The sequence below is a fragment of the Crocuta crocuta genome, unplaced genomic scaffold, assembly GCF_008692635.1.
Source record: "Crocuta crocuta isolate KB4526 unplaced genomic scaffold, BGI_CrCroc_1.0 scaffold131, whole genome shotgun sequence".
Classification (NCBI taxonomy): Eukaryota; Metazoa; Chordata; class Mammalia; order Carnivora; family Hyaenidae; genus Crocuta; species Crocuta crocuta.
The window spans coordinates 13,451,188-13,478,700 of record NW_027528977.1 but is presented as its reverse complement, the minus strand read 5'-3'; the positions used below and the strand labels follow the sequence as shown (position 1 = coordinate 13,478,700).

At 50.9% G+C, this 27,513-nt stretch overlaps 1 protein-coding gene and 1 long non-coding RNA gene across 2 annotated transcripts in view; one reads left to right on the top strand and one right to left on the bottom strand.

Moving 5' to 3' along the window:
* SH3PXD2B (SH3 and PX domains 2B) overlaps window positions 1-4,593 on the bottom strand; it is a 71,252-nt gene extending 66,659 nt beyond the window's left edge. Inside the window, exons 1-2 of the mRNA XM_077757317.1 lie at window positions 4,550-4,593; window positions 2,581-2,661 (exon numbers count right to left, since the gene is read on the bottom strand). Of these exons, the coding sequence (XP_077613443.1) occupies window positions 2,581-2,661; window positions 4,550-4,570 (102 nt within the window). The 5' untranslated portion in view covers window positions 4,571-4,593. The remainder of the gene's footprint in view (window positions 1-2,580; window positions 2,662-4,549) is intronic.
* An 8,187-nt stretch (window positions 4,594-12,780) lies between these two features.
* Window positions 12,781-26,425, top strand: LOC144225895 (uncharacterized). Its single transcript, XR_013333461.1, has 4 exons — window positions 12,781-12,840; window positions 15,592-15,720; window positions 16,188-16,290; window positions 26,300-26,425. It is a non-coding gene; the product is annotated as an uncharacterized LOC144225895 (long non-coding RNA).
* The last annotated feature ends 1,088 nt before the right edge of the window (window positions 26,426-27,513 follow it).

Genomic DNA, 27,513 nt, shown 5'->3' with positions numbered 1-27,513 from the left:
CCTCCCCATGCTCTTCTGTGCCAAGTTACTTTTGACAAAGCCAAGGCTACTCGCCAGACAGGAGGAAGGGGAGGGTGGGATCGTGCAATCACCCCACTTTAGGGTGTCACGGCCCCACATGGGATGGCCTCCTTGCCTGGTCTTTGGGAACAGCTGACTTTGGTTGGTGGGGTCCTGTCCTTCCCTCTTCCAGCTTCCTCCTCCGGGATTTGGGGGGTGGGTGGTAGGCCGTTTCTAGGACAGCAGGGCCCTCTGGAATTCCAGGACTTCCGGGCTCCAGCCACCCATCTGGGCCTCTTTAAGGCCGGCTGAACTACAGCCTCCGGACCAACAGGGAGGGGAGTCCGAGGCAGCTATTTACGTTTTACCAAACCCCCAATTATTGCCAATTATGCTGAGTGGGGAAGAAAACCTCACTTTTAAGTTCTGGTGGAAATAAGAAAGTTGAGTCAGAACAGGAGAGCGGAGGGAGTACAGGCTTGGGGCCAGGGAGACTCGTGATCACGCTCTGGCTCAGGCATTCCCAAATGAGGTCACCTCGGGCAAGTCCCATCTGAACAGAGGGACAGCTAATGGCAGCTGATGTGCTTACTGAGCGAGGCACAGCCCCATTAACCGTCACCATGAATGCACGAGGAAAGTGCTGTCATTCTTTATCAAGCAGATGGGGAGACTGAGTCTCAGAAACATACAGAGGTGATACCAAGCTGAGACCGGAAGGACGAATCTGAGACTTAAACCCAGTCTCTCTAATCCCGGGAGTCAAGGTCTAAAGCCATGGGTGCGCCGCCCGGCTGCAAAAGAGCAGCAATGGACATTTCCATTTCCAATGGACCCCTCACCCCCGTCGTCATCCAGCCTCTGCCTCCAGCTGATGCTGGAGCCAACACCCCAATCCCTCTGGCCACAGCGGATAGGCTTGGACGTGCACTCGGGACCCTCGGGACAATCAGATTCTCTCTCTCCTGGAAACTGGACTCGGCACCTAGAAATCCCAGAGGGTTGACACCAGGGGGCACTGAGGTGCTGTCTGGGGGATGTGGCCGATGGGCTACGGGAGGAAGCTGGTCCAGACAGGCTAGCAGCTGAACAAAGTAGGCTTGATGGGAGACCCGGGGGCCACAGTGACAGACAGCTGGCGAGCTGCTGGGCCTCAGAGGGTCATTCAGGTGCTGGTCCCGGGGCCCTGTGAGGCCGGCTTCATTTCCTGCTCTGGGCTCCGTGGGGCACACCTGCTTCCTCCCATAAATCTACCCCACTCCTCTCTTCCTGCCTAAGCTGCCGGGGGCCGTTTGCTCTGTGGATGTCCATAATCCCCAGGACAGCCATCCTGATCGTCGCCGTTCTCTGTCCCCTCTTATCCTCCATCCTTTTTGGAAGTGTCAGCCAAGCAAGAGGCCTCGGGAAGCAAAATACAGGCAGTCTTCCCTACAAAGACACCCTGTGTATAAGAAGTCAGTCTAGCAACTTGCCAAAGTGTTTACCCCATAGTCAATCTCTAAACTGAAGACCTGCTGTGACAGATCTGCCTAAATAGTCCCTGCACCTGGCTAGGAGGGTGTGGACCTCAGTCCTTCTCAGACAGGACTGTAGTCCCTGCTCATTGCGTTCAAAGGTCTTGGGTGTCACTTCCTTTCCCTTCCCCCAGGGTTCAGTCCTTTCCTGGCCCCCACACCCCTCCTGCCAAGTCTATTTTAGACAGTATCTTAGCATCCTCAACATACAGTCCCTTTGTGCACATCCGTGTTTGCTGTAGACCATTAGAAAAATATAATTTACATACGGTACTGTTTGATTGTGTTGCATTTTGTCAACATGAAACACCACTAACGAGTTCACTGCGTGTTAATAATTAGATAACAGGAGTCTTCGTTGGTTTACATTACACAATGACTCTTGGCAGTCTGTTATGTAGGCATTTGAGATTCTTTTAGGGATACTGGGGAGACCAGTGAGAAGCACATTATCATCTCCTCTCCCTTTAAAATCACGAAATACAGGTTCTGAAAATTCTTTATTCAATATTTCTCGGATGGATTAGGTTCATACAACCGAGGATGTCTATGGTTAATATCGCCCAGGTTTCTAAGAGAACACGTGAGGTCAAGAGATGGGATGGTGTGCAGGACACTGTGTTTGCTGGGACTTCTGGGAAGTGACCTTTCACTCCTTCCTGCTGAGTAGGAGCCCAGAGCATTCTGTAACCACACAGGTTCTGAGGATAAAGCCAATGCTGCTGAAGGCAGGAATGCAGGATGAGAGGAAGGAGGTGGGTGAGGTGGTGCCGTAAAAACCCTGGGTCAAGCTGTGCCTGAAGCCAGGAAGGTTTTTTCCCCCTGGGGTAGTCAAACATATGCTCCACAGATTTGCATGTCATTCTTATACAGGGACCATGTTAATTTCTATATCATTCTGACATCAGTACCTGTGCTGCTCAAGGGAGCACACTGGACATCATTTTTATGTCTAGGAAATAAAACAAGAACACGGTGTGTCCACTGTGGGTGAGGGTCAAGACTCTGAAGTCAAAATGGAAAACTTTTCCGATGCTGCAGCACATCGGAGACTCCAAATCCTTACCTGGAGGTCAAAGAACTTGCTGTAGCGCCGGTAAATGGCCTCCGTGGAGCCGCTGGACCATGTAACCCGGATGATATAGACCTGCAGAGGGGTACAGAGGAGATGGCCGTTAACACCAAGGGAGCTCTTCCAACATCCAGATGGCCAACAGATACATGAAACGATGCTCAGCGTCCCTCCTCATCAGGGAAATACAAATCAAAACCACAATGAGATACCACCTCACACCTGTCAGAATGGCTAAAATGAACAACTCAGGCGACAAGAGACGTTGGCCAGGACATGGAGAAAGCGAACCCTTTTACACTGCTGGTGGGAATGCAAACTGGTGCAGTCGCTCTGGAAAACAGTATGGAGGTTCCTCAAAAGATTGAAAATAGAACTACTCTGTGACCCAGCAATGGCACCACTAGGTATTCACCCAAAGGATATAGGAGTGCTGATTCAAAGGAGCACGTGCACCCAAATGTTTACAGCAGCACTATCGATAAGAGCCAAAGTACAGACAGAGCCCAAATATCCACTGATGGCTGAATGGATGAAGAAGACGGGGTGTGTGTGTGTGTGTGTGTGTGTGTGTATGTGTGTATACAAACACACACACACACAATGGAGTATTACTCAGTGATCAAAGAGAATGAAATCTTGCCACTTGCAACAACGTGGATGGAACTAGAGTGTACTATGCTAAGTGAAATAAGTCAGTCACAAAAAGATAAATACCATATGATTTCACTCTTATGTGGAATTTAAGATATAAAACAGATGAACATAAGGGAAGGGAAGCAAAAATAATATAAAAAGCAGAGAGGGAGACAAACCATAAGAGACTCTTAAATACAAAGAACAAACTGAGGGTGGCTGGTGGGGTGTCAGGTGGGGGGATGGGCTAAAGAGATGAGGGGCATTAAGGAGGGGACTTGTTGGGATGAGCACTGGGTGTTATATGTGAGTGATGAATCACTAAATTCTATTCCTGAAGTTGTTATTACTCTATATGTTAACTAACTTGGATTTAAATTAAAGAAAAAAGTCGGGGTGGGGAGCTCTTCCATCTCTAGGACTCTGGAGTAAAGCACAAGATTGAGTCAGAAAGACCTGGGTTTGAATCTTAGCTCTGCTGCTGACCATGCTGTGTATGGCTTTGGACGAGTTATTTGCTTTCTCTGGGCCTCAGCTCCCTCCTCAGTAGAATGGGTATAACTCCCACATCTGAGAGTTATACACAGGATAAAGTAAAAATCAAGAATGGAAAACACTAGCACCCTGCTCATCTTGGGAGATAGTGTTATTTTCAGCCCTGTAGAGGTCTCTTGCTTTCCACTCAATCCACAGAGCCACGGGGTTGGCTATTTTTCCAGTCGTTCTTAAAACTTTGCCTTTTGTCCGAAGTCACCGAGACCTGCGGCTCTTAGTGCTCTGGTATTTTTTCTTTTCATAAGCTAAGCCATCATGGCCACTTCCATCAAATGGGGGGCCCCGGCCAACTCCTTTTCTCCCTCCACGTGCGTTTCTTCATCAGTGAATTGGTCTGATGGCATCTGCTTAGCGTGACAGTGTGAGGATCTCACGAGATTGATGATGGGGGTGCAACCACAGGGCCCCGTTTCCCACCTTTGTCATGAGTCACGGCACACACAGAAAATAACATATGATGACAAATTTGGGCAATCTGGGGCGGCAGCTGGTCAGAGGCGGAATATCGTGGCCCTGACACCTCCTGGACACTCAAGGGATAAGAAATCAGCGCAGTCATAACCTGGTCCTGACCTGCACACATTACCTGCGGCCACAGGGTGGCTGTGACAGTTAAAAAGTATAGATGTGAAAGCTCTTTGGAAACGCTGAAATGCTGTGTGAACTGGAGGCGCTCGGCTTTGAGAGCGGCCGTGAGCTGGGGAGCGGCTGGAGAGACAACACATACGCACATGAAAATAGCTGGTGGGCAGCGCACACCAGTACTGGTTACCTTTCCTTTCAACCAAAGCATTTTGACTTTTCTCCTGGGAGCCTCCTTCCCCACCTCAACACCGCGCCTTAGATACGGAGGTGGGTGCCATTCACTATCCACGGCGATTGGTTGAGAAATGAGCACGTGACCAGGGCTGGGCCAATCAGAGCCACAAAGGTCAGCTCCTCGGCTCCAACCCTCAAGAGAGACAAGCCGTCTTTTCTTTGAGGTTGTTAGGCTACGAGGCAGTGCTCCTGGACCTCCTGTGGGCCATCTCATCACGGCTCAGAAGGACGCCGACATCAGCAGATTCCTGGTAACACCGTCGGACCCTTAGGTCCGGCTCTGCCTGAACCTCAGTCGACTCCTGGTCTGTCAAGTTTCCTAAGCCAGTACACCCTGGGCCAAAGGTGCCCTCTCGAATTATTATTTTTTTAAATGTTTTATTTATTTCTAGGAGAGAGAGAGAGAGAGAGAGAGACAGCGTGAGAAGGGGAGGGTCAGAGAGAGAGGGAGTCACAGACTGAAACAGGCTCCAGGCTCTGAGCTGGCAGTCAGCAAAGAGCCCGACGCGGGGCTCGAACCCACGAACTGTGAGATCATGACCTAAGTGAAAGTCGGACGCTTAACCGACTAAGCCACCCAGGCGCCCCTCTAGAATTATTTTTGAAGCCAGTTTGAGTTTTTGACACATGGAGTCTAGTCCTGATTGATGGACGATGGGAGGTAGGAGAGAGCTCTCTGAAGCCCGGAGTCATCACGGTACACTTTGAAGGACACGGAAACTTTACAAGGACACTTTCATTCAAAATGGAACCCGGGGAGCAACTATGGGGGGCTGGAGGCAGGGACCAGGGTGAACACCAGGGACTTCTAGGTAGAAGAGATGAATAATGGAAAGATAATCCAGGACAAGGTGGGAAGTGCCTTGAGTAGTGTCAAGCTAAGTCCACCACAAATGGCCTCTCCAAATCCAGCATGGATCTTCTTTCAAAGAAGCAGGACAGAGAGAAGAAACGTGGGTTCTAGGCTCACACAATTTCCTAACCCTTGGGGCCATAGCATACTTAACTGTAAAGTGGGGTCAGAAAGCCCATCTCACACGCCCGTCTCACACATTGTTATGAGGAGTATAAGAGGCAAGGCTCTGAGTTCCTTGCCTGGCAGAAAGGAAAAGTTCAAGAAATCTTAGTACCCTGCATGCTGATTCCCCAGTGGCCATCCCATCCCTGTTTATAAAAACAGGCTATTTCAACATCAGGGATTTGGGCATCTGGGCCCACCCCCCTCCCTTGTTTGTGCTTCCTGGTCCTGGGGGCCTCATGGGGCCAAAGAACAGGTCAAGGCATCCTTTAGGAGTCACCTCGGAAAGGCGATTTTCTGACAAAAAGGAACCGTGTCTCCAAAGCCACCCAGATAGTTGTCAGTTTTATTTAAAAGACATCAATTCTGTTCATCAAGACTCCAGCATAGGGATTCTGAATGGCTCCCATTTGTCATTCAGTCATTCACTCTACAACATGTATTAAGCACCTCTTGTGTGCTAGGCACTCAGCTGGGTGCTGGGACACAGTGAGGCGCAAGAGAGGCCTAGACCTCGCCCTTGGGAAGTGGAAACACGGGCAATAGGCCAGCAAGACAAGCAGGTATGTATGTAATCGTAAGTTCCAGTCAGTGCTTAGGAAGGGCCCCAGAGCCTGCTGTGAGTGCATGATGGGGGAGCTGGGATGGATGAGGGTCCTCGGAAGGGAAGGCCTATTGGAGGAAGTGGGCTTTGAACGGACCCCGGAGGGACAGGAAATGGACAGGAGAAGAGCTAAGGAAAGAGTACTCCAGGCAGAAAGAAAAGGATGAATAATGATGCGGAGGCCAGAGAAGTGAGGACATGTCTGAGGTGCAGCAAGGCCGTTGTGGAAGCAGCCCCAGGGGAGGAAGGAGGCTGGGGCTGGGAGGCGGCACCAGCGGCATTCTGAGGGGCTTGCAGGCCACAGGGAGGAGAAGGGATTTTAAGCAAAGAAGGGATGCTTAAGCAAAGTCTGGATATCTATCTGTCAAGAGCAATACTAATGTGGATTAAAAAACAAGGGAAAGGGGGAACCTGGGTGCCTCAGTCAGATAAGCATCCGACTTCAGCTCAGGTCATGATCTCATGGTCCATGAGTTCGAGCCCCATGTTGGACTCTATGCTGACAGCTCAGAGCCTGGAGCCCAATTAGGATTCTGTGTCTCCCTTTCTCTCTACCCCTGCCCCACTCATACCCTGTCTCTCAAAAATGAATAAATGTTAAAAAAAGATAAAGTGAGTCTCAAAATAAAGCTAGTCAAATAAATTTTAAAAAAGGGGAAAAAAGGTTGATCATCAACCTTTCAATTGAACATCAATGTTTCAATTGTTTTCTTAAAACCAATTAAAAAAAGGCATTCCCATAAATGGAAAAAAAATTCTGCTTACACAATTCATTTCTGATCTCTTGTTTATAGTTTTTAAAGTTCTGTACATATGGTACAAGGACTCTGTGGCACGCCTAATTGGCTTATTGGAACCAACCCCTGAATGCAATATGATGTCTGCATTTTTAGGCACAAATCTAACGTTTAGTGAGAATCGCCCTGATGCAGGGCTTTGGTCTTGCCCAGGGTTTGGGGGCGAGTGAAAGGGCACACTCACTGGATTCTAACACCAGCCGTGCCGCTGGGTGAGACTCACTGGACCCAACCTCTGTGGCCACAGTGTCCTTCTCTCTAATTTCCCTTGAGGATTCAGTGCAATCACTGGTGCACATGGGGCCTTGCCCGGTGCCTGGCACACAAGGGATGGGCACACTTAGTTCTCCCTGCAAAGCAGCTGTCCAACATTACTGCCTATTTGGTATTCCCTTACTCCTCTTGGTAAAAGCACCTGATTTCCCTTGGAGGACTACTCCTCTAGTGCCCTTAGTCTCTGTGCTAGGGAATGGGGGTGTGTCCCAGGCCTGGCCAACCAGACTGTTGCCTATCCCCGGCCACAGTGCTTCAGGGATGGGCACGTGACCCAAGCCAGTCGGATGAGACTCAATTCTGGGGCTTTTGATGGCACGATTGGGAAAGGGCCCCTTTTCCCTACAGTGACGGCTAGCTGGGAGAACCGGGTGGAAAGCACCTCCACCCAGAAGCAAGTAGCCAAGAGGGAGAGAAAGGGCTTGAGCCCTGTGACATCATCGGAACCCCCAGATCCAGCAGCATCCTGGCCATTTCATGGACACAAGCCAAAACCTTTCTTTTCTTGTTTAAGCCAGTTTTAAGTTTCTATTACTTGTAACCAAAGCAATCCTAACACATCTAATCTTGACTTTTAGCCTTAAAAAAGGAAGGGCACTCTGACACACGCTATAACATGGATGATCCCTGAAGGCATTATGCTAAGTGGAATAAGCCAGCCACAAAAAGACGAATACTATACAATTCCACTTATGTGAGGTCCCTAAAATAGTCATAGTCATAGAAACAGACAGTAGAGCAGTGGTCGCCAGGGGACGGGGTGGGGGAATGAGGAGTTAGTGTTTAATGGTGTTAATGAAAACATAAAAGTTCTGGAGACGGACAATGGTGACGATTGCACAATAATGAGAATGTACTTAATGCCACTGAACGGGACACTTAAAATGGTTGAAATGGTAAAATGTATGTTATATATATTTTATCACACTTTAAAAAAATTAAAATGTTTTTAATGTTTATTTATCCTTGAGACACACACACACCCAGAGTGTGTGAGGGGGGAGGGGCAGAGAGAGAGGGAGACACAGAATCTGAAACAGGCTCCAGGTTCCAAGCTATCAGGACAGAGCCCAGTGCGGGGCTGGAACCCACGAGCCATGAGATCACGACCTGAGCGGAAATCAGACACTTAACCGACTGAGCCACCCAGGTACCCCTAAAACCATAATTTTTAACAAAATCAGATTTATATAGTCCATACTATGTTCTCCTGGAAATGACACTGAAATGTTCTCCCCAGTACAGCCTTCAAAACATGTGCTGCATAGCCGAGAAAGGATTTGTATCCAGAACATATTTTTTTTAAAAAAACTTTCAAACCTTAACAGTAAGGAAACAACCAACGTGATCACAAGATGGACAAAGGGTGTGAACAGACCCTTCACCAGAGATGATATGTGGATGCAAAGACATACGTGAGAAGATGTTCAACATCGTTAGCCATCAGAGGAAGGCACGCTGAGACCATGATGAGATATCACCGCATATCTGTCAGAATGGCCAGAATAAAAATTACTGACAAAAACACGTGCTGACAACAGTGTGTGGTCACCAGGGCTCTCACACATCGGTAGGAAAGCAAGATGGCACAGCCACCCCGGAAGGATGCGGAACCGCCGGGTAAATGGCTTGCGGATTAGTATGGTCAGACGGTGTGAAAGCATCACTCTCCAGATTACTCTCCCAGCAAAGGGAAAAACATACCTTTTTAGGGGAGATCTGGTAGTCAAACCGGAGCCATGCCCAAACCCAGCATCACCAAGAAAGACACAGCAGGCCCTGTGCGGCCCCAAGGCGATGCAACATGGAAAACACAAAATCTTCTGTCAAATACGGCTGCCCAAATGTTTAACTTGAATCTCAAGCCTCTCGGCCCAATTTCCAATTTGCGGAAAATAAAAGAGGATGAGGAACAAGCTAAATGACACCACGAGGAAACAATCAGACAAATTCAGAGTGTGGGATATTCTAGAAATCTACTAACAGGGCATAGTTCAAATGCTACTTCTTCCAGAAAGCCCTCTCTGACTGCTCCTGTCCCACCAGTATTCAGTTGGGTCTCCTGCTGCCTGCCTCCTTTGGCACCTGTTTCCCCATCACAAAATCAATTAAGCTTTACTGCAACTGCTAGGTGTCTGCCTTCCCACTAGGTTCTAAGTCTCTTGAGAGGTGGGACAGGGTCTGTCTTGTTCCCTGAGTGTTGTATGCCCAGCACTGAGCACAGTGGAAAAACCTACACTTCATGAAAAAACTAGAAAGAAAGCGAGATGCCAGGTAGTCACGTCACAGGTTGCAATGCCTGTCCAAGGCAGACCTGAGGTCTGCCCAGTCCAGCTGTGCCTCTCAGATGGCCCCTCTATCCTCTCTGCCCTGTGCCCTGCTTCACACCCCCTTCCACCGGCCTGTCTGTCTGGAGCAGAGAGTCCCCGGGAGCAGCTGAGGCTTCTTCCTGGGAATGAGGAAGCATAGACCACAATGGCGTCTGAGGGGCCCCAAGGGTTTCCTCCTGCTCCCTCATGGGAGGCCTTCAGCTGGAATTAGCCACCACGGAAACCCCTTCTTACTCAATCTTAGCAGCCAGGCCTGCGTGATTTACAAAGCCCAGACTCCCCAGGCTCGGGTTCCCACCAAGCTCAGCATCACCAGGACCAGAAGTGCTGGGTTTCCTCACTTCCTCTAAGTCAGTACAGAGACGAACTGGTGGAGGGGAGGGCTGTGGGGTGGGGGTACACCATGACCGGGGGTTTGGGGTAGAGCTGGGCAGACGGCCAAGCCGCGGTGTCTCCCAAATTCCCAGGGGCCTGCAGGCTCGGCTAACACATCTCACATTTACCTAGCCAGGAATGGAGGCGCACAAGGGCAGAGGCCTGCCTGAGGTCACAAGCTCTCAAGTTCAAAATGAGGACTCTGGTCCAGGTGACCTCAAACCCTGACGGCTTTGCTGCACCAGGGAGTCGTGCCTCCACCCCGGCAGCTGGACCACAGCTGAACTGTGGGCCTGTGGGAAGATGTGTGCTCCTTCTTCTGTTTTTGAGAGCCTGCCAGGAGGCTGTGGAACTCAGGAGTTAAGGCGGCCATGATTCACCTCTGCTTTCATCTCGACGACTGCATGGCCTTGGGAAAGTGGTTGAAACTCTCTGTGACTCAGCTTCCTCTCTGTAAAAATTGAGGATCCTAATAGTTTCAACCTCGGTGTTGGGGTGATGATTACACGAGACTGTGCCCAGCGTGCCCAGCATGGTGCCTGCACGCAGTAAATGGTCCGTGTTGAGAAGCTACCGTTACCATCAACACTATGAGCTAAACACAGGGATGTAAATCTCAGGGAGACGTTGTCTCTGCTCACTGCCCCTACAGATGCGCCTCCCACGACCCACCCACCAGCTCCCATCTCTCCACCCCCTCCAGGGCCCTGCCTCTTCTGTCTTCTCTAGGCCCCGTGGGGGTCAGAGGGACTGGGCTCTCTAGGGCCTGGGCACACAGGCCCTGCTCACTTGAGCTGGGGCACACATTTCTTAGCTGTCAGATGAGTCAGGGCTCTGCCCCCTCCTACTCTCACCCCCGGGCCTCAGCCTCAGTGGATAGGAGCTCTGTGTCTGGCCCAAATGCAGGGTCACCACATAGCTGTGAGCCTGCTTGGTGCCAGGGCTTGACCCACCCTGGCCTTTCCCTCCTCTACCAAGGATTGCAGACTGTTCCAGAGAGTCCTAGGTCAGTCTGACCTTGCACAAGGTACCTCACAAAGGATGAAGAAGCCCATATGTTCATGGATGGTGTTAGTTGTGGCCTTGGCCACAGTGACCCCTGTCTTCTGAGGGACTCCCCTGTCCTGAGGCCTCTAGACGCTACTTTTCTCAACTTAGGCTGCTCTCAGAAGACAGAAAAAAACACACCCTCTGGTAGATGCTGAGAGTCCTTGGACCCCCCACTTGAGAAGCACCACCTGCTCTGCCTGTCCCATGGCCACAGCTGACCGATCCAGGGCGGCCAACCAGCTTCTCTCCCAGGAATCCTCTAGAATCAGACCAGATGTCAGCTCTAGCCAGGAGGAAGGTTGCAGCCTGAGTTCCTCCACACTCCAAATGTGACAGACATTTGGTGTGCAGAGACGGACAAAGGAAGGGAAGGCACCGAGAGGAGAGGCAGGGAGAGCCTGCTCGGCGCTGGCCGGTGCTTCAGGTCCCAGCAGGGCCCGCCTGCCCGCCCAAGGCTTCTATGACGCACGACAGGGGCCTGGGCCTTCCAGTTAATTCCCCTTTTGGCGAGCAGAGAGTTTTATGCAACTAAAAGAATTCTATGATACACAGAAGAAAGTTCAGGCACTATCTTAGGTAAAAAGAACAGACGAAAAAAGAAATGTAATCTCCATCTTCAAAAAAGTGATATGTACTATACGTAAATGTAGGTGTGTGCATGCATATGCATCATCTGTGGTAGCTATGCTCTATAAAGGCTTTGAGAACACTGATTTAGCAAATACTGAATCACTGCGCCTGGGGAAAATACAAGGTTGGGGTCCTGCAAGGCTCTGCTTCCAACATTTTCATTAACTAATCGGTATACAGCCTGGCTGTTTCTGTGTAAAGACACCTTATTTAGCGTATATTATAAATTCATGAATATTGAACTCTGGGCCAGTGATCCTATATCTCATGCCTACATGAAGCTTATCTAACACATGTATTTTCTCTGCTGTGACGCATCACAGCCTTCCTGAGCTCAGGGACGTTAGACAGCACTCTAGCACTATGTTTGGGGTCATGTTAAAAAGTGACATAACTGGGGCACCTGGGTGGCTCAGTCGGTTATATGTCCAACTTCAGCTCGGGTCATGATCTCACGGCTTGTGGATTCGAGCCCCACATTGGGCTCTGTGCTGACAGATAGCTCAGAGCCTGGAGCCTGTTTCCGATTCTGGGTCTCCCTCTCTCTCTCCCCCTCGCCTGCTCACACTCTCTTTCCTTCTCTTCCTCAAAAATACACATTAAAAAAACAAAAGTGAAATAACTAACAAATGTACAAAAGTGTAAAAAAAAATGGCACTAAAGGGATTATGAAAAAGACACTTGTTTAGTGCATAAGAGCTGAAACCTGAAGTGTCACCCTGTCCAACCTCTGCTGGGCACACGCACACCATGTTCTTTGCTGTGCACATGTCCATTGTCTGCAAGTGACACTAAAGCGCAGTAAGTTTTGATGCTGGATTACGAATTTACAAATACTGCAGGTTGACTGTGGGGCATATAAATGTGTGTGTTCCGTGTATAAACCAGTGAGATACAGATCATATAGATCATATATATGGTTTGCTTGGGTTGGCAGGAATATGTAGGACTTTTTTTTTTAAATTCTGTTCTTGAAATCTTCTTGTATTTTTCAGATTTCCTTTTATAATCAGAAAAAAGGAAGACAGAAGGGGCTGTGGCCCACTTTCCTGTCTTGAGCCCTGGACGGCATCTTCTGTCACTTCCCAGGCTCAGGCCGGAGGCCATGTCTCTGGAATATCCTTCCAGATCGCAGAGCACCTAGTGCCGGGACAGCCGATGGCACGGGTGAGAGCATGGGGTGGGAGGAAGCCGGGAGGTGGCCATTTGGGGTTTGCCCCAGCCTCGCTCTGGTAGTTAGGGTAAGTCCTCGGCCTCTTTGAGCCTCTTTGTTCTCTGAAAAATGGGGATAAAATGTTTGTCTTTCCAACCTTATAGCGTTGTAAGATCAAACGAGTTTGGTGGGGGGTTTTTTTTGTTTTTTTTTTTAAGCTCCAGAAATGGAATCTATGTTGGCTGGAATCTCAGCTTGTGGCGGGGGACTTGAGGGAGGGTATGTAATGCGTGCTCCCTATGCCCTCCACCCTCACCCCACCTGGCAGGTCTAGCCCGGCCCAAGGGGGTGGGGGCTCCCAGTGCCGGGAGGGCCCCCATTAAGCATGCAGGCATTTCGGTCCCATTTCCAAGTGACAACAGCTAAGGGGCCAATTTGCCCATGAATAAAGATTTAAATGGGAACAGAGCTTGGAGGCCCTTGAAACACTCCAGGAGCGGTGGTTGGCCTGAAACAGGCCAAGGCGTTGGTAGCCCCCAGCAGCCTGGTTACCTGTCACCCCTATCCCTGAAGACCCGCCCAAACGTGGCCACAGCTCTTGGAGAGGCCTCAGCGCCACAGCCCCAGGGCCAGCATGATAAGAAACAGCTGTCGCTCTGCCTCAGGCGTGCTGTGATCTCATGCGCTTTCATCATATGAACTTGAAAACATGAGAAGGGGTCTCTGCCCCATGAATAAAATCTCTGAGACACGGGGGAACGTTTTCCAACATCACTTCACTTTGCACATCTATTCAGTGGGGTTTCTGGGGTTGGCAAAGGACCCAGCTTAGAGTCCAGCTGATACTGTTTAGAAGGGGCGGGGCTGCTGCTCGAGTCATGAAGGAGTGATTACAGTCTGGTCCGGATTGCAATGGCCAGAGCTTGAATTTGGGGGGCGGGGTGGGGGAAAGGGTCTGGTCCAAGGGCTTTCCAAAGTGACAGTCCTTCCTAAGATCACTGTCTCAAGGTACATAGGAGCAAGGGGCACACGAGCCAGTATTAGCTGATACGGGATCTCAGCACGAACCTGCAGGGAATCCCATAGAAAGAAAATGCTGACATTCCCTTCCCTTCAGAAGGCTGGCGAAAATGGCTTTTTAACACTTTCTCCAACATTTGCTGGTCTCTTCTTAAAAAGCGGATGGCTCAGGGCAGGCAACATTAGCCAGGAAGAACTTGAACACACCGATTTTTCCTTCTCCTTTTTATTTAGTTTCCTTCTATTTCTAGCAAGTGCTAGTTTTCCATTTATGGTGAAAGCTTCACCTTTAAAAATAATGTAAGTGAAAAAACGGAGTCAATCTGAAGAAGAATACTGAATTAGGACTATGTAGCACAGTGGTTTGTGGGTATGCCAGACACTGTGACGGGCCAGGAGGAGGCTCGAGAATGAGGGCAGTACTGTTTTGGGGGAATCCACTGCCATTCTCACTCGGTTTGGAGTTCCGTTGTTTACAGGCCAATGAGCCCACAACATTTCTCAAGTTGGAAGCCCTCTGCTGGCCCTACAGTGCTGGTGGGCAGTCTGGAATGACCTGGGAGATGGAAAGAAATATCTAAAGAGAGGGCACCAGTGGCGCAGAAGGGGCTGAGGCTGTTTTCCTGCAGCGGTTGTAAGAAAGGCACATGAGCAAGACGGAGTTCTGTGATCCATTAGCAATGTCTGCCACGGGCACGGGGATTGCAGGATGTGTGCTGCATACTCAGCATCCCTGATCTGGATCAACCCCTCCATTTTACAAATGAGGATACGGATGGGCCAAGAGGTGCAGCAACCTGCCAGCCGTGGACTCTTTCTGCTTCCACGACAGTGTCCAAATTTCTATGCAGGATCCTCTTGCCCCCTGGGGCCTCCTGCACAATGACTTGTATGGAGGACTTTAGATGCGATTAAGCCAGTGGCCAAACTGGCCTGTGAGGAGCCCCAGGATCCTGGTGAGGTGGCTGGGCCTCTCCACCTTGGCTTCCACTAGGCGGCACCACTTTAGGCTCTTGTATACATGAAGGAGGGTGTGACCCAGCATCCTGCAGCCCCGACCTTGTGGGTCCACGCTGCATGGGGCAACCAATAGTGAAGGATCCGATAGGGCCTGGGCTCTTCCACTGCCCACGATCCTTACTGCCCATAGCGGGGCTCCAAGACTTTAAAATACTTGGAAATCCTGCTCTACACCATCCCTTGTGTTATTTTTTATCTCTTAAATAATTTATTTATTTTGAGAGAGAGGGGGAGAGAGAGTGCATGTGAGCAGGGGCAGGCAGAGAGAGAGGGAGAGAGAGAATCCCAAATGGGCTCTGCACTGATAGCACAGAGCTCGACGTGGGGCTCGATCCCTCCCACAAACCATGAGATGGTGACTTGAGCTGAGATCAAGACTCGACACTTAACTGACTGCACCACCCAGGCACCCCAGACCATCCCTTACTTTATAGTTGGGGCTATGAGGTCACAGAGGAGAAGGGACTTGCCCTGGCCACGCAGAGGGCAGATAGGAGGGTTGGAACCAGACTCAGCGGTCCTCTTGGGAGCGGGTGAGGAGCTCTGCTCTGGAATGCTCTTTTTCAGATCTGAGGAGCAGCAGAGTCCCTTCGAGATGCAGGAAGGGAAAATGGTCTCTTACGTAGCTCACCGAGAGGCTACGGCTTCTGCTCGCAGTCACACAGTGTCTGTGGCGAGTACTCCGCCAGCGATAACAGAAGCTGTCTTGTGCCACAACCTTACAGGCAAAAGCACGTGCAGCCCTGAAATCAAGAAGCTGCATCAGTTTCAAGATCCAGATGAACCCACTTCCTGCAGAGAAGGCTCCTGGGAATGAGTCTGAGGGCGCCCAGGAGACGCAGACCCTGGTTTAAGTAAGAAACCAGCTTTAAAAGGCGGGTGCAAACCCCCTCTTCCATTAAGCTCCCACAATGATTGGGTTGCTGGGTTGGCGGATTCCGGGGACAGCCTGGTAATGGCTGGCTGGGCTCCAGTCTCTGGCAATATGCTGGCCTAAGGTGGGGGAGCCCAGTCTGAGGTGGGTAGGAGGCAGGGAGGGGGAGAGAGAGAGAGAGAAGGGGGGGGGAAGAGGCAGCTGGATGGGCTTCGAGGGCTTAACTAATGGGAAACATGATTCTGCCGCTCCCCGTGGAGGCCACGAGTTCCCTCTGGTTCCGATCTGCCGGCTCTCCCCAGCTGTCTGCCCAACATCTGGCCTATGTAGGTCAGCACTCCCAGCCACTTTCTGGAATTGCAACACCCTGCAGTTTGTCTGATTTCCCAGCACCCCCGAGCAGCACCGCCACCGGATGCGCTGAAGACCGTGTATTTATCTTTCCAGAGAAGGTACATGAAGTCTATTCCTGGAGAGATGCTGCCAAGTGTCACCATGTCCTGGAGACCTAGGAGGCCATCGCAGGGTGTCACAGCGAGGCAGGACCAAGGTGAGCAGGGGCCCAAGACAAGATTACGGACCATGTTGGGGGCTGTGCAGCTAACACTGGCCCTATGCTAAGTGCTTTATGAACANGCTCAGGCCTTGGGGGGAAAACCCAGGCCCGAAGTGGTGATGTGGCACGCCTGAGGTCACCAGCTGCGAAGAGCAGGTGACATCAGATGGATCCTGGCCTATTCAGCCTCTGAGGTCCTGTTTCCTCCTAGCTTCCCAAGGCCAGGCCTCCAGTGTCCTGGCCCCAGGCCAGAACTTCCCTGTCCCCACATCAGCGGCAGGAATCACCAAACTCAGGCTCTACAGCGAGTGACACATTGAGGGTGGCCGGCTGCCAACGTTTCTTTTTTTCCCCCCCAATCTTTTCAATTAAGTGAATGCTTGGAACGGGGCCCAAATCCAAGTGCTTATGGAGTTAGCTGCAGATAAGATGCTCTGGTTTAGGGCTGTGTTCAGACCGCTCCTCACCCATAGGGCACACAGTGGGGCTGAGGGTCCCTGAAGACCTGTGGGCAGAGGAGTGCCAGGCAGGGAGGTGGGACAAAGGGGTGCTCTCTCTAAAGTGAAAATCTAACTGTGTCTCTCGCCTCTGCTTCGAACACTTCAGTTCATTCAGCCACTCATGCGTCCAGCCAATACAGACAGGGTGCCTACTGTGTACCAGGCTCCCTTCCAAGAGCTGGAGCCTCTGCCCTTCTGGAACCTTCAGCCTTGTCAAGGAAGACAACAGTAGCATGCCATGGGGTTTAGGGGGCCTCCTCCCAGCAAGGCTCTCCCTGGCCTCTTGGCCCATGCCATGGCCTTTGGCAGCAAAATCTCTCCCTTTGCCTGTCTAGTGCCTCTTGACCACTCAGGGGTCAGCTCAGAAAGCCTTTGAAGACCCCACGTCTGAGTCTGGCCCCATTCTCTGGGTTCCCACAGCCCCTGGGGCTGCCCTCTCAGTACACATTCCTCCGGGTGTGCTGCTCTGTTTGCAGGACCGTCACCCCCTCTCCCCTGGGAGCCCTGAAGGCGCAGGGGCCACATCCATCGGGGGCAGCATGGCTTTGCCAGTGCCTGGCGACATTAGGCCCTTGGGAAATGTCTGGTGAATGACAGAAAGGCAGACAGACGGAGAGACAGGCAGGCAGGCAGGCAGGCAGGCAAAGTGACCAAAGGCCAAGAACAGGGCCACACAGTCATAAATCAAGGTGATCTCACTCAAGGCTCTCTGTGTCTGGAGAGTAACAATGCTCTTGAAATGGCTGAATGGACAGCTCAGCAGCCAAGGGTACTAGAAACAGAACCAGCTTTGTGACACTGGAGAATGCGGGCATGGGGCCCGCATCGGGCCCTAGGCTTCTGGGACAGGCGATGGAGAAAAAAAGCACGGCACAGGCACACGTTCAACGGCAAGTGGAAGTAGTGTCCCACCAGGCCCACCTGTGGGAGTTCCTCAGGGGGATACGGAACGGTTCCGTACTCTGTCTGTGCCGGGGGTTACCAGAACCCATACACACATAAAAACTGAGGATGCCACACCAGAGACGGAATTGTACCACACACAACTAACAATTAAAAATAACAATCACACGCACGCACACACCAATCGCTCCTTAATGTCATTAAAAACCAAGCAGGTGCCGGCTTTGGAGTACCCCGGTAGGAATCTCCACGCTGTTGAAAGCTGCTGCGTGACTTTGCACGTTCATACACGGCTCCAAGCCTCTACATTTTCTCACCTATAAAACGGAGACAACGGTACCTGCTCTTTAGGGTTGGCTAAGGATCACAGGAGCTAATGCACGCAAGGTGCTTGGCACACTGCCTGACTATGGGCGCCTTCCAGCACCATCCCTGATAACCCCATTACAGAGATGAGGCACTGGAGGCACGGCCAGTCTGTCTCCCCCGGGGCCAACTCAGATCTTTCGAGGTAAGCTGTGTTACAAAGGACAAGTCAGGAATGTCGTGCTGTGAAACCCATGCAGCCATCCCCCCTTGTGTGCCTGCACACAGAGCTGCTCACCCCTAGAGCCTGGGTTTCCCTCCCTGCCAGAGTCTTCTCCAGATGGTGGGCAGCAGGAACCCCTGCCCGGCTGCCTGGGCTACCTCCATTCTTCTAAACTGAGACATGGAACTGATGGAAACACTCGCTGGTCCGGGTGTGCTGCTCCCGCCTGAGCCTCTGGCTGCCAACCACGTCCTCACACACATCTGGCCCGAAGCAGCACGGGGAATGTTCCAATGGCAAGCAGAGGTACTGGCAGCTGCAGCCCAGGCTTGCTGAGACCAACCTGCAGGCTGGCTTTCTAGGAAAGCCTCCAGGGCAGGCACTTAGGGCTTGTGGGGATCTCCAAGGCTGCCCGGCCTCAGGGGAGCCCAGGGCCATGCAGGGAACAGAGCGGAGAGATTTCCAGCTGGGACCCGTTCTGCCTTAATGGGGCTGCCTGGAGAGGACTGGGCAGCCAACGTGAGCACCCACTATGTGCAAGAGGAGCACCCACTATGTGCAAGACATACAGCCAGTAGGGATAAAGCTGCCCAAGTAATGAAAAAGAGTCAGAAGGGACCGCATTTATTGGGCTGATCAGGGGGCTATGCCAAGAACTTCATTTATGTTACGTCATGGGATCTGGAGACTCGGAAAGGGCAACTGGCTTACCCTGGGTCACACAGCCACCGTGTGACATGGCCAAGATCTAAACCCCAGCTGTGTGACACGGTGGGAAAAGCTCAGTATACGTGGTCAGATGGGTCTCAGTTCTTACCTAGAGGGCCCGGCGCAGTGCCTGGGACATAGCGGGTACTGAACAGAGACCCCATCACAGGCCACAGCTCTCTAGAAGCACTCTACAGACGCTGCGGGGGCGCAGAGGGGATGAGGGCTAATTCTGCGGGGAGAACTTAGAGAGCCTTTCCAGATGAGGGAAAAAAGAAAAAAAGCAAAAAACCAAAACAACTGTTCTGGATTTTGAGGGATGAGGAGTTTTCCAAAGGAGGACCAACACCTAATGACCACTCAATCCCCAGAACTCTGCTCTCAGGAAACCCCATGGAATGAGATTTACTAGCCACCCCATTTCACGGCAGAGGTTAGATCACTGCCCCAAAGCCATGCAGCTGGGTAAGGAGAGTGCCAGAATTTGAACCAGATTCATTTTGCTTCAGAATGCCCATTCCCTAACCGAGAAGACCAGGTAAAAAGGAGTCACGTGGACCGTAAGCAAGTATGTTCATCTCCCCTGGCTCCGACGAACTGCAGAGCCTACTTCGAATCCTGCCTCTACCACTTACCAGCCAGGTGACTTTGAGCAACAGGTCTCTGTTTTGAAATGTAAATGAGGCCACGATATATGTGGTGTCAAAAAGTGCCAGGGAGCAGCAGGCACTCTCTAGTGTATAGATTACAGGAGAGCATAAACCAGTACATGCCCCCACCACACATTACTGTCCCTGACACGTTCTCAGGCCTGGCTGCACAGTACATTTGGGGTGCTTTTTAAAACTCCAGAGTGTGACTCTGGCCAGACCCTCCCAAAGGCTGGGTTCAAACCCTGGGTTCAAATCCTAGCTACATGGGCCTGGGGAAGTCCTGTCTCAGCCTGCTTCTCCATCTGTAAAATGGGGTAACAGTGGTGCCTACCTGCAGCTACTCAAAAAAGAAAAACTGTTACTTCTCCCTCATCCTACAGTTGGTGGGTGCGAGGCAATGAAATGTGTGCAGAGGCCTGGCTAGTCTGGATCCTGCAGAGATCAGAAGACCCCAGAAGTCTGGCACCTTCTAAAACAAGGTCAAAAGGACTTGGGACTTTCAAGTTGGGAGGGAGGTCAGTGGAGGAGGAGATGGGGGCCAGGGTGGCTGGAAAGATGCAGGACAGATGACAGAGCAAGGAATGGGGCAGCCAGCCAGCTCTCATCCTGGGTCCTCCCCTCCCCACTGGCTCATGCTGCCCCCTTGCTGGCTGTCTCCGCCACCATACAGCCTCGCCACCTCACAGCCTCGGCTCAGGCCTGGGCCACCTCATTTTGGAGGCCAGCGGCCGCTCCCTCAGGGTCCTCCTGCCCCTCTGCTCACCTCAACAGGGATATTTCTAAAACACAGCATCTGACCAGATTTCCTTCCTCCTTAGAGGCTCTCAGTGCTTCCCTCGTAATGAAAAACAGCAAAACAACAACACAGATTCACATTTAATGAGCACTTCCTTACTACCAGCCATGCACATACCGGTTAATCCTTACTCCCTTATGGGGCAGGACCTACTTGTCTTCCCCATTTTATAGATGGGGTAACTGAATCTGGAAAAGCCGATGGCCTTATTTAGTTCAGACCAACACAGTCAGCAGCCTGGGTTTCTGCAAGGGCTCCTTGTCTGGCCTCCTGCCCCGAGTGGCCATTTTGGCTCTGCCTCAGTGGGGCTGTGGTCAAGGGCTGGACAAGGGGACACTGTGCCTGGATCCAGGGTCTAGATGCCAGGAGGACCTGTAACCAACAGGTGAACAGGAGGGCGTGGGAAGAACACTCCCAAAGGATGGAAGATAACAGACACAAGTCCTTATCAGCCTCCAGTCCTCCAACCAAGGCCAAAGGCACTGCAGCAGAAAACTGTGGACGCAGAGACAGTCTGACCGAGGGCCAGGAATGTGGGGGCCCCCAGGCGGCATCCTGGGGGGTCTCTAGTCCACAGTTGCCAGCTGCTGGGCCAGGGGGGCCCAAGAGAATGCTGGGAGCTCTCGCAGCCACGGGGCGAGGCAACACCACACAGGACGGGCAGCTCTGCCTCAGGGCAGCAACAGTGCCAAGCACAGACTCTGAGTTGGACCAACTCCCTCTGTAACATTTCCTCGAGCAAGCTACTGAGGAGCCTCAGTTTCCCCACCTGTAAAACAGAGATGCTAATAGTATTTCCCCATCTCTCCGGGTTGCTGTAGTATATATAGTGGGGTAATGTCTGTAGGATGCCTGGTCTAGTGGTGAACATTACTCCCCTCCCATGTAAGCAGAGGGAGTTCCTTAGGCCCAAATAAATTCAGATCATTACATTGAACCCAGTGAAACCACCATTTGTGGGTAAAAAATGGACAATTTCATTTGGTTCAACCTAACAGGTTCCCAGAGGGTGAGAGGATTCCTTCTGTTTCCACTGGCCCAGACTAAGAATTACAGTTACTCTTCTCTTGAGTGTTTACTATGTGTCATGTACTGGGATGACTCCTCCATGTATAAATGAAGAAGATACTGACGTTCTGAGAGGTTAAGTAACCCACCCCAAATTGCACAACTAGAAAGTGACACAGCCAGGATTTGCATCTAGGTCTGGCTGTCTCCAAAGCCCGTGCCTTTACAACTATGACGAAAGGCTTGGTCTGGTGCCAAAAGGAGGTCATCACAAGGAATCTGATTGTCTCAGCTCAACAATGTCAACGGCCATCATCCTAGAATCATGGGACTTTGGGACTGAGAGAGCCCAGGCAGTTATGGCTTCATTCAAGGCACACACTTGGCTTCTGTCCTGAGTCAAGCCCTGGGCTATGAGGGACTCAGGCCCAGTGGGGAGAGAAGACAAGTCAACAGTTGACTAGACCAATGTATGGGCATTGCAATGGCATCTGTCCACTGAGAGCCTCAGAATCAAAACTGGGTGCCCTGGTTGGGTGACAGGCAGGAAGAACAATCTAGAACACTCCCTAAACAACTGCCCCCCACCCCTAAGCCTGGCCTCATCTCATCCCCCGGGGTTTTGGGACATGGAGTAGAAAAGAACTAGATGAGAATGCAGAAGGACGGAGCTCTCAGACCCTGGGGACAGCTACCTATTAGAGGTGTCATAGGGGGAAAGGGATTCTTTTTTTTTTTTTTTAATGTTTTATTTATTTCTGAGAGAGAGAGAGAGAGAGAGAGAGAGAGAGAAAGACGAAGACAGCATGAGCAGGGGAGGGTCAGAGAGAGAGGGAGATACAGAATCTAAAGCAGGCTGTCAGCACAGAGCCAGATGCGGGGCTTGAACCCACGAACCGTGAGATCATGACCTGAGCTGAAGTTGGACACTTAACCAACTGAGCCATCCAGGTGCCCCTGGGGGGAAAGGGATTCTTGCAGCAGGTAAAGGAGGGGGGCTATAGAAGTGGGTTCCAAGCTTTGTACAGACAAGGAGCCCCTTTTCCTGCAAAACCCGTAGTGATTCCTAACGGTCAAGTTCTGGGAGTATCCTTGGCCGCCCCTGTCCCCATACCCTGCTGGGCTCATCTGCAGAGAGCAGTCCTCCCAGCCTCAATTCGAGCTCCTATGTGGACTTCGCTGCCAGCTTCTCACGCTTTATACACAAGTCAAGGAGATAGGGGAAACGGCGCAAGAGAAGCAGGGTCCCTTCCCTCTCCCCTGGAAGTTTTCCTGCCTCCGCCATATTACACTGTCCTCTCCCTCCAGAGAAACACGGGATACTGAACAAGAATATAATGCAATAGAAAACAGAATATAATTCCTCACAACAGCTAGCAGCCTAGATGTACTTTCTACGAGGCTGCATTGTACTGCTGTTTCCATTCCATAGTGGAGGAAGTAAGGCCTCGGGAGGTCAAGTAACTCATTCACTCCGGCTGATAATAAACTCTGACAGCAAAGTCTGAGGTCTTAAAACTGTCCGTGTTTCCACCAGCAGAGATGATGTTTGGGGCATATTTCTTCCCCAGACCCTTTTCTGAAGTGCTCAAGAAATGAAGATCACACTGTGCATACAGTTTGTCTTTTTCACTCGCATTGTTTGGTGAGCATTTCCCCATCTCATTAAAACTTCTTGAACAAACCATTTTTAAAGGACCCTTCAGAGTCCCCTGAAGGCCACAGATCATTTACCTACTCATATCTCCAATGACAAACATCTAGGCTATTTTCAACATTGCTTGAATTACCACACTGCTGAATATGCAAATACAGAAATCATCCCGGAAACCGGCCTTAAATCCCAGGGGGCGCATCCTGGGCTAGTCCATTTAGAGTAGGTTTTTCAACGTGCGATCATTCCAGACCACCTGAGTCATGTCATTTGCGTCACTTATCATGGAAAGTAATGGTGATAATGATGATGGTATAGAGAACACTAACAGGTAACTATCTGGCACTTTCACATGCCAGGTACTGCTCTAAGCTCTTTATGTGGAACAGCCCACACTAGGTACTATTCTTACTCTCATTTTACAGATGAAAAAACTGAGGCACAGAGAAGTTTATGACACTTACTCCAGGTCACCAAGCTGGGAACCAGGTCAAACCCCCCAAAGTTGGAAACTTCTACCCAGAAGTCTTTCATTTTTTTTGTGTGCCATGGACCCCTCTGGCAACCTCACGAAACGTATGGACCACTACTCAGAAAGATTTAACATGAATAAAATAAGGCACATAGGATTTCAAATGAAACTGAATTATAATACAAGTGTTTCAAAAACCAAAATGGTGAACATAGGCACCTCTTTCTTAATGAAATCTAGCAGTAGGATGAGTAACACAATTCTCAATTAGTAGGTGATCTACTTACTACCAGCAGACAATAAAGAAATGATCTTTGCGATCCATGCAATAATTATAAAGCGATATGACACTACCATGGGCGACAAAGTCCCAGGTGTTACTAATATCACTGAGGGGTGCTGCCTTCATTCATAATGGAAGGCAATGCTAAATTATGGCCGAAGGTTATTGCAGATAAAGATGAACTCTCCCCCTTCCAAGTTCAGGATCCTCTGAATTCTACCCACATGGAGAACACTCTGCTAGTTGGCCTTCCCCCTTCAGAGCATACCTCTCTGTCCCAGTGAAGAGGAGGCAGCCTGGGCCTCAGACCACTCCATGTCCCCACAGCCCCATGCTATGCCTCATCACGGCCCCAATGCGGTAATGATGAATTCCCAACAGATGGTGACCTCCATGGGGACAAAGGCTGCCTGGCTATCTTAGCCTCTCTCCGGCTTGGGGCCAGGCTTGGCCCAGGGCAGACAATAAACCCACATCTGTGCAAGGGACTGGCAGCCAAGTGGCCTGAAGCCAAAGGCTGCTGATTCACACCTTGGCTGGGGAGGAGGAAATGGTGACGCCACTGTGTGAGTTTCTAGCTTTCTTTGCCAATGCGGTGGGCAGGGGGTCCATGCAATTCTACTTAATGAAGCAGACTAGAAAATATTATCCTTATGTGTTTTAAGGCAATGTTTCTCTTCCTGTCTGCAGAGAGAGACTATACTCTCATTTACAGTCAACGATACACATACAGCCGAGTGCAATCCTGGGTAAATTTTATTCCACCTTTCCAAGCCTCAGTTTCCACACTTGTGAAATGGACTTATAACAGTACCCACATAGCAGACATCAGTGGTTTCCACCAGCTCCTTCTTCAGCAACAGTAGCCTGAATCTCTTACAATGACTGTCTCTCTCACTACTTGCAATTTAGGGGGAATATCTATCCTAGTATCCGGCCCTTGCCTGGCCAAAGGATGGCCAGGTGATCTTGGGTTTGGCCCATCAGATTCTCTCTTCCTGCAGCTGGACTCCCACAGTCCCATCTAATATTTCCCTCCCGTCCCTCCCACCTCAACTTCATCTTCACTGCACACAGCCCTCCTGTGGACAGGTGCTTTCTTTTTCTAGCCTCCCACTTTTTATCTGTGCTCTGCCCCATCCATTCTCCTGTGAAAGGCCTTTCTAACCATCCAGGCAGCAGGAGGGGCCCTGAGTACCAGCTCCCTGACTACTCCAGTGACTTCCTTTTGGACACCTCTGGTCCCGACCTCTGGCCCCCAGCTGTGTCTACTGGGGCCTTGGCTTTCTTGAGGGTGAGGTCCATACTTTGTATTCTTCTGTGGATGTTGGCCCACTCAGGAGCCCCCAGGTCCATCTGGGCTGCACCTGTCATGTGAGTTTCATCTCTATCACTCAAATCTCTCCTGCTTTCTTCAAACACACCTCATGCTGGGTTTCCATTTCTTTGCCTTCCTGCTCTCTGTTTGAAATTCCTCTTCCTTTCTCTACTCGTGGAATCCGTCCCTGGCTTTGTGATCGGCCTTGGGTCACCTCTGCCATGCTGCCTTGTCCAAGTCCAGCTTCCCCAGAACCCAAGTGCACAGGCCTCTGCATATTCCCCAAGTTCCAGACGGGCTCCGAAACACCCCGTCTACCTGTGTCTCTTGAGACACTGAAACTCCTTGAAGTCTGAATTCCTGGTTTATCTGTATGTCATCCCTGCCCTTCAAAGTGCCTGGCTCCTGAAGGATTTATATTTGCTCAGTGAATTCTCAAGAAACATGGTCACTACCACAAAGTGCAAAGGTCTCTTGGTTATTGTTTCTTTTTGCAAGAGGCGGTTTTGGTGGAATTGCTGAAGTACAGGATGCCTGGTAAAACTTGAATTTCAAATAATAAAGGATTCCTTTGGTAGTATAAGTAGGTCCAAGTATCACAGGTTTATCTAAAATTCAAATTTAACAGGACATCTTGCTAAGTTTGGAAAATCTGGCAACCCTAGGGATGCCTGAGGAAGGCCTGGGATGGCTGCAGAGCAGTCAGCAGAGCTCTGTCCACCTGCACACAACAAACACACTGTCAGTCCCTTCTCCCTTCCCCACCTGAAGAGGGCCCTGTGCTTGGGCTCACTGCCCACCCGCAGGCTTGCATCCGAGCCAGCAAGGATGGAGGCAACACGCTGCAGTCTGGAGTAGGGAGCAGAGGGCCGATGGGCATGTGACAAAGTTTGGACGTGTGGGCTCCTGGGAGAGTCCCAGAGCCACCCTAACCCCTGCCCACAGGCCCACTGCAAGCCACGGTACTCCTGAGTCAGTTACGGCCGGTTCCCACGGCACGGCACGGGCCGCACTGCCAGCTCCAGCCAGGGTCTGGCTAACCCTGCTGACAAGCGCTCCGGGGAAGGAGCCACGGGGCCCCAGTTTCTGGGCATTACCCCAGGCCAGGAAGCTCCAAGGACAAGTGTCCCGGCAGTACTGTCCTCAGGCATTCTGTACAAAAGCTCATTTAATTTGCAGAGTCACCCACTTCCCAGAGGAGAAGGCTCGAGGCCAACAGTGAGTGAATGGCAGAATCAGACTAGAACTCAGTCTCCAAGCGCAGAAGCCACACTCACAACCCTCCCTCTGGCCATGTGGCCTCAAGAAGCCTCATTTTCAAAAAAAAAAATAAAAAAATAAAAAAAATTTAAAAAAAAAAAGAAGCCTCATTTTCTCTCCGCTAGGGATGGGTGCCCACGATTCGCTGTTGTATCCGCCAGGCTGACAGGACCCTCAGCCAACAGCCCCTTTGTAGCAGCTGCAGTAGCCCACGGCTGGCCTTCCTCCCCAGGGGGAAGGACAAAAACTGAGTCACGCAAAGCAAGACTATTCCCCCTGGCACAGCCCTCTGGCCCAGGAAAAAAGCACTCACTATCTGCAATCAGGATATGAGTGTCCTAGCCGTTCAGGTGTACAACAAATGGCGGGGTCCCCTAGTACTTCTCTGGCAGTGTGATAAGTTGCTGTACTTCACGCTGACCCCCGTGCACCCTGGGGTGGGCCAAAAGTGAACGTGTGAACACCCAGGGAGTGGGGCGCAGGCCATCCCCCCGAGCTGGGTGAACTTTCTCATGCCCGTGACCTCGGTGCACACCACAGAACTCGGGCCCCCAATTCTTTCCGACCCTCCTCGGCCACAGGCAGGAGGAGGACCTGGCCCCGCTGAGCAAGCAGCATTTTAACTAGAAAAGCATCTGCGCAGCCCTTCCCTCGAGGTATTTTAAACTCCTTTCTTTCCGTTTCTTGGGCTCTCGCACTGGAAAGCCACATCCAGGGACCTCCCTCGGCAGCGGCAGCCGGGAGGGTTGGAAGAGTGTCCGAGGCCAGCGCTTACCTCCGGAGAACCCCGCTGCTTCAGGACGGGATGGGGGCAGGATGTGGGGACCCGGCTGAAGCCACCCACACTTTGGCACTGCTTCTTTTTTAAAAAGAGCATTTGCTGGGTTTTTTTTTTCTTATTTTCACTAAAAACAGGAATATGGGTTCACAGCAGAACATTTGGAAGGCAGAGAAGCACAGACGAGCAAAAAAAAAAAAAAAAGTGACATGTTTTATCAGCTATATTTCTGTGCTTATACAGACACATATTTTCATCCTTCATTCGTAATCAGCCTGAGCACGTTGTTTTGCAACCAGCTTTTACTATTTAATATTCCCAGGACAGAGGACAGAATATATTTTCACCATCTTGA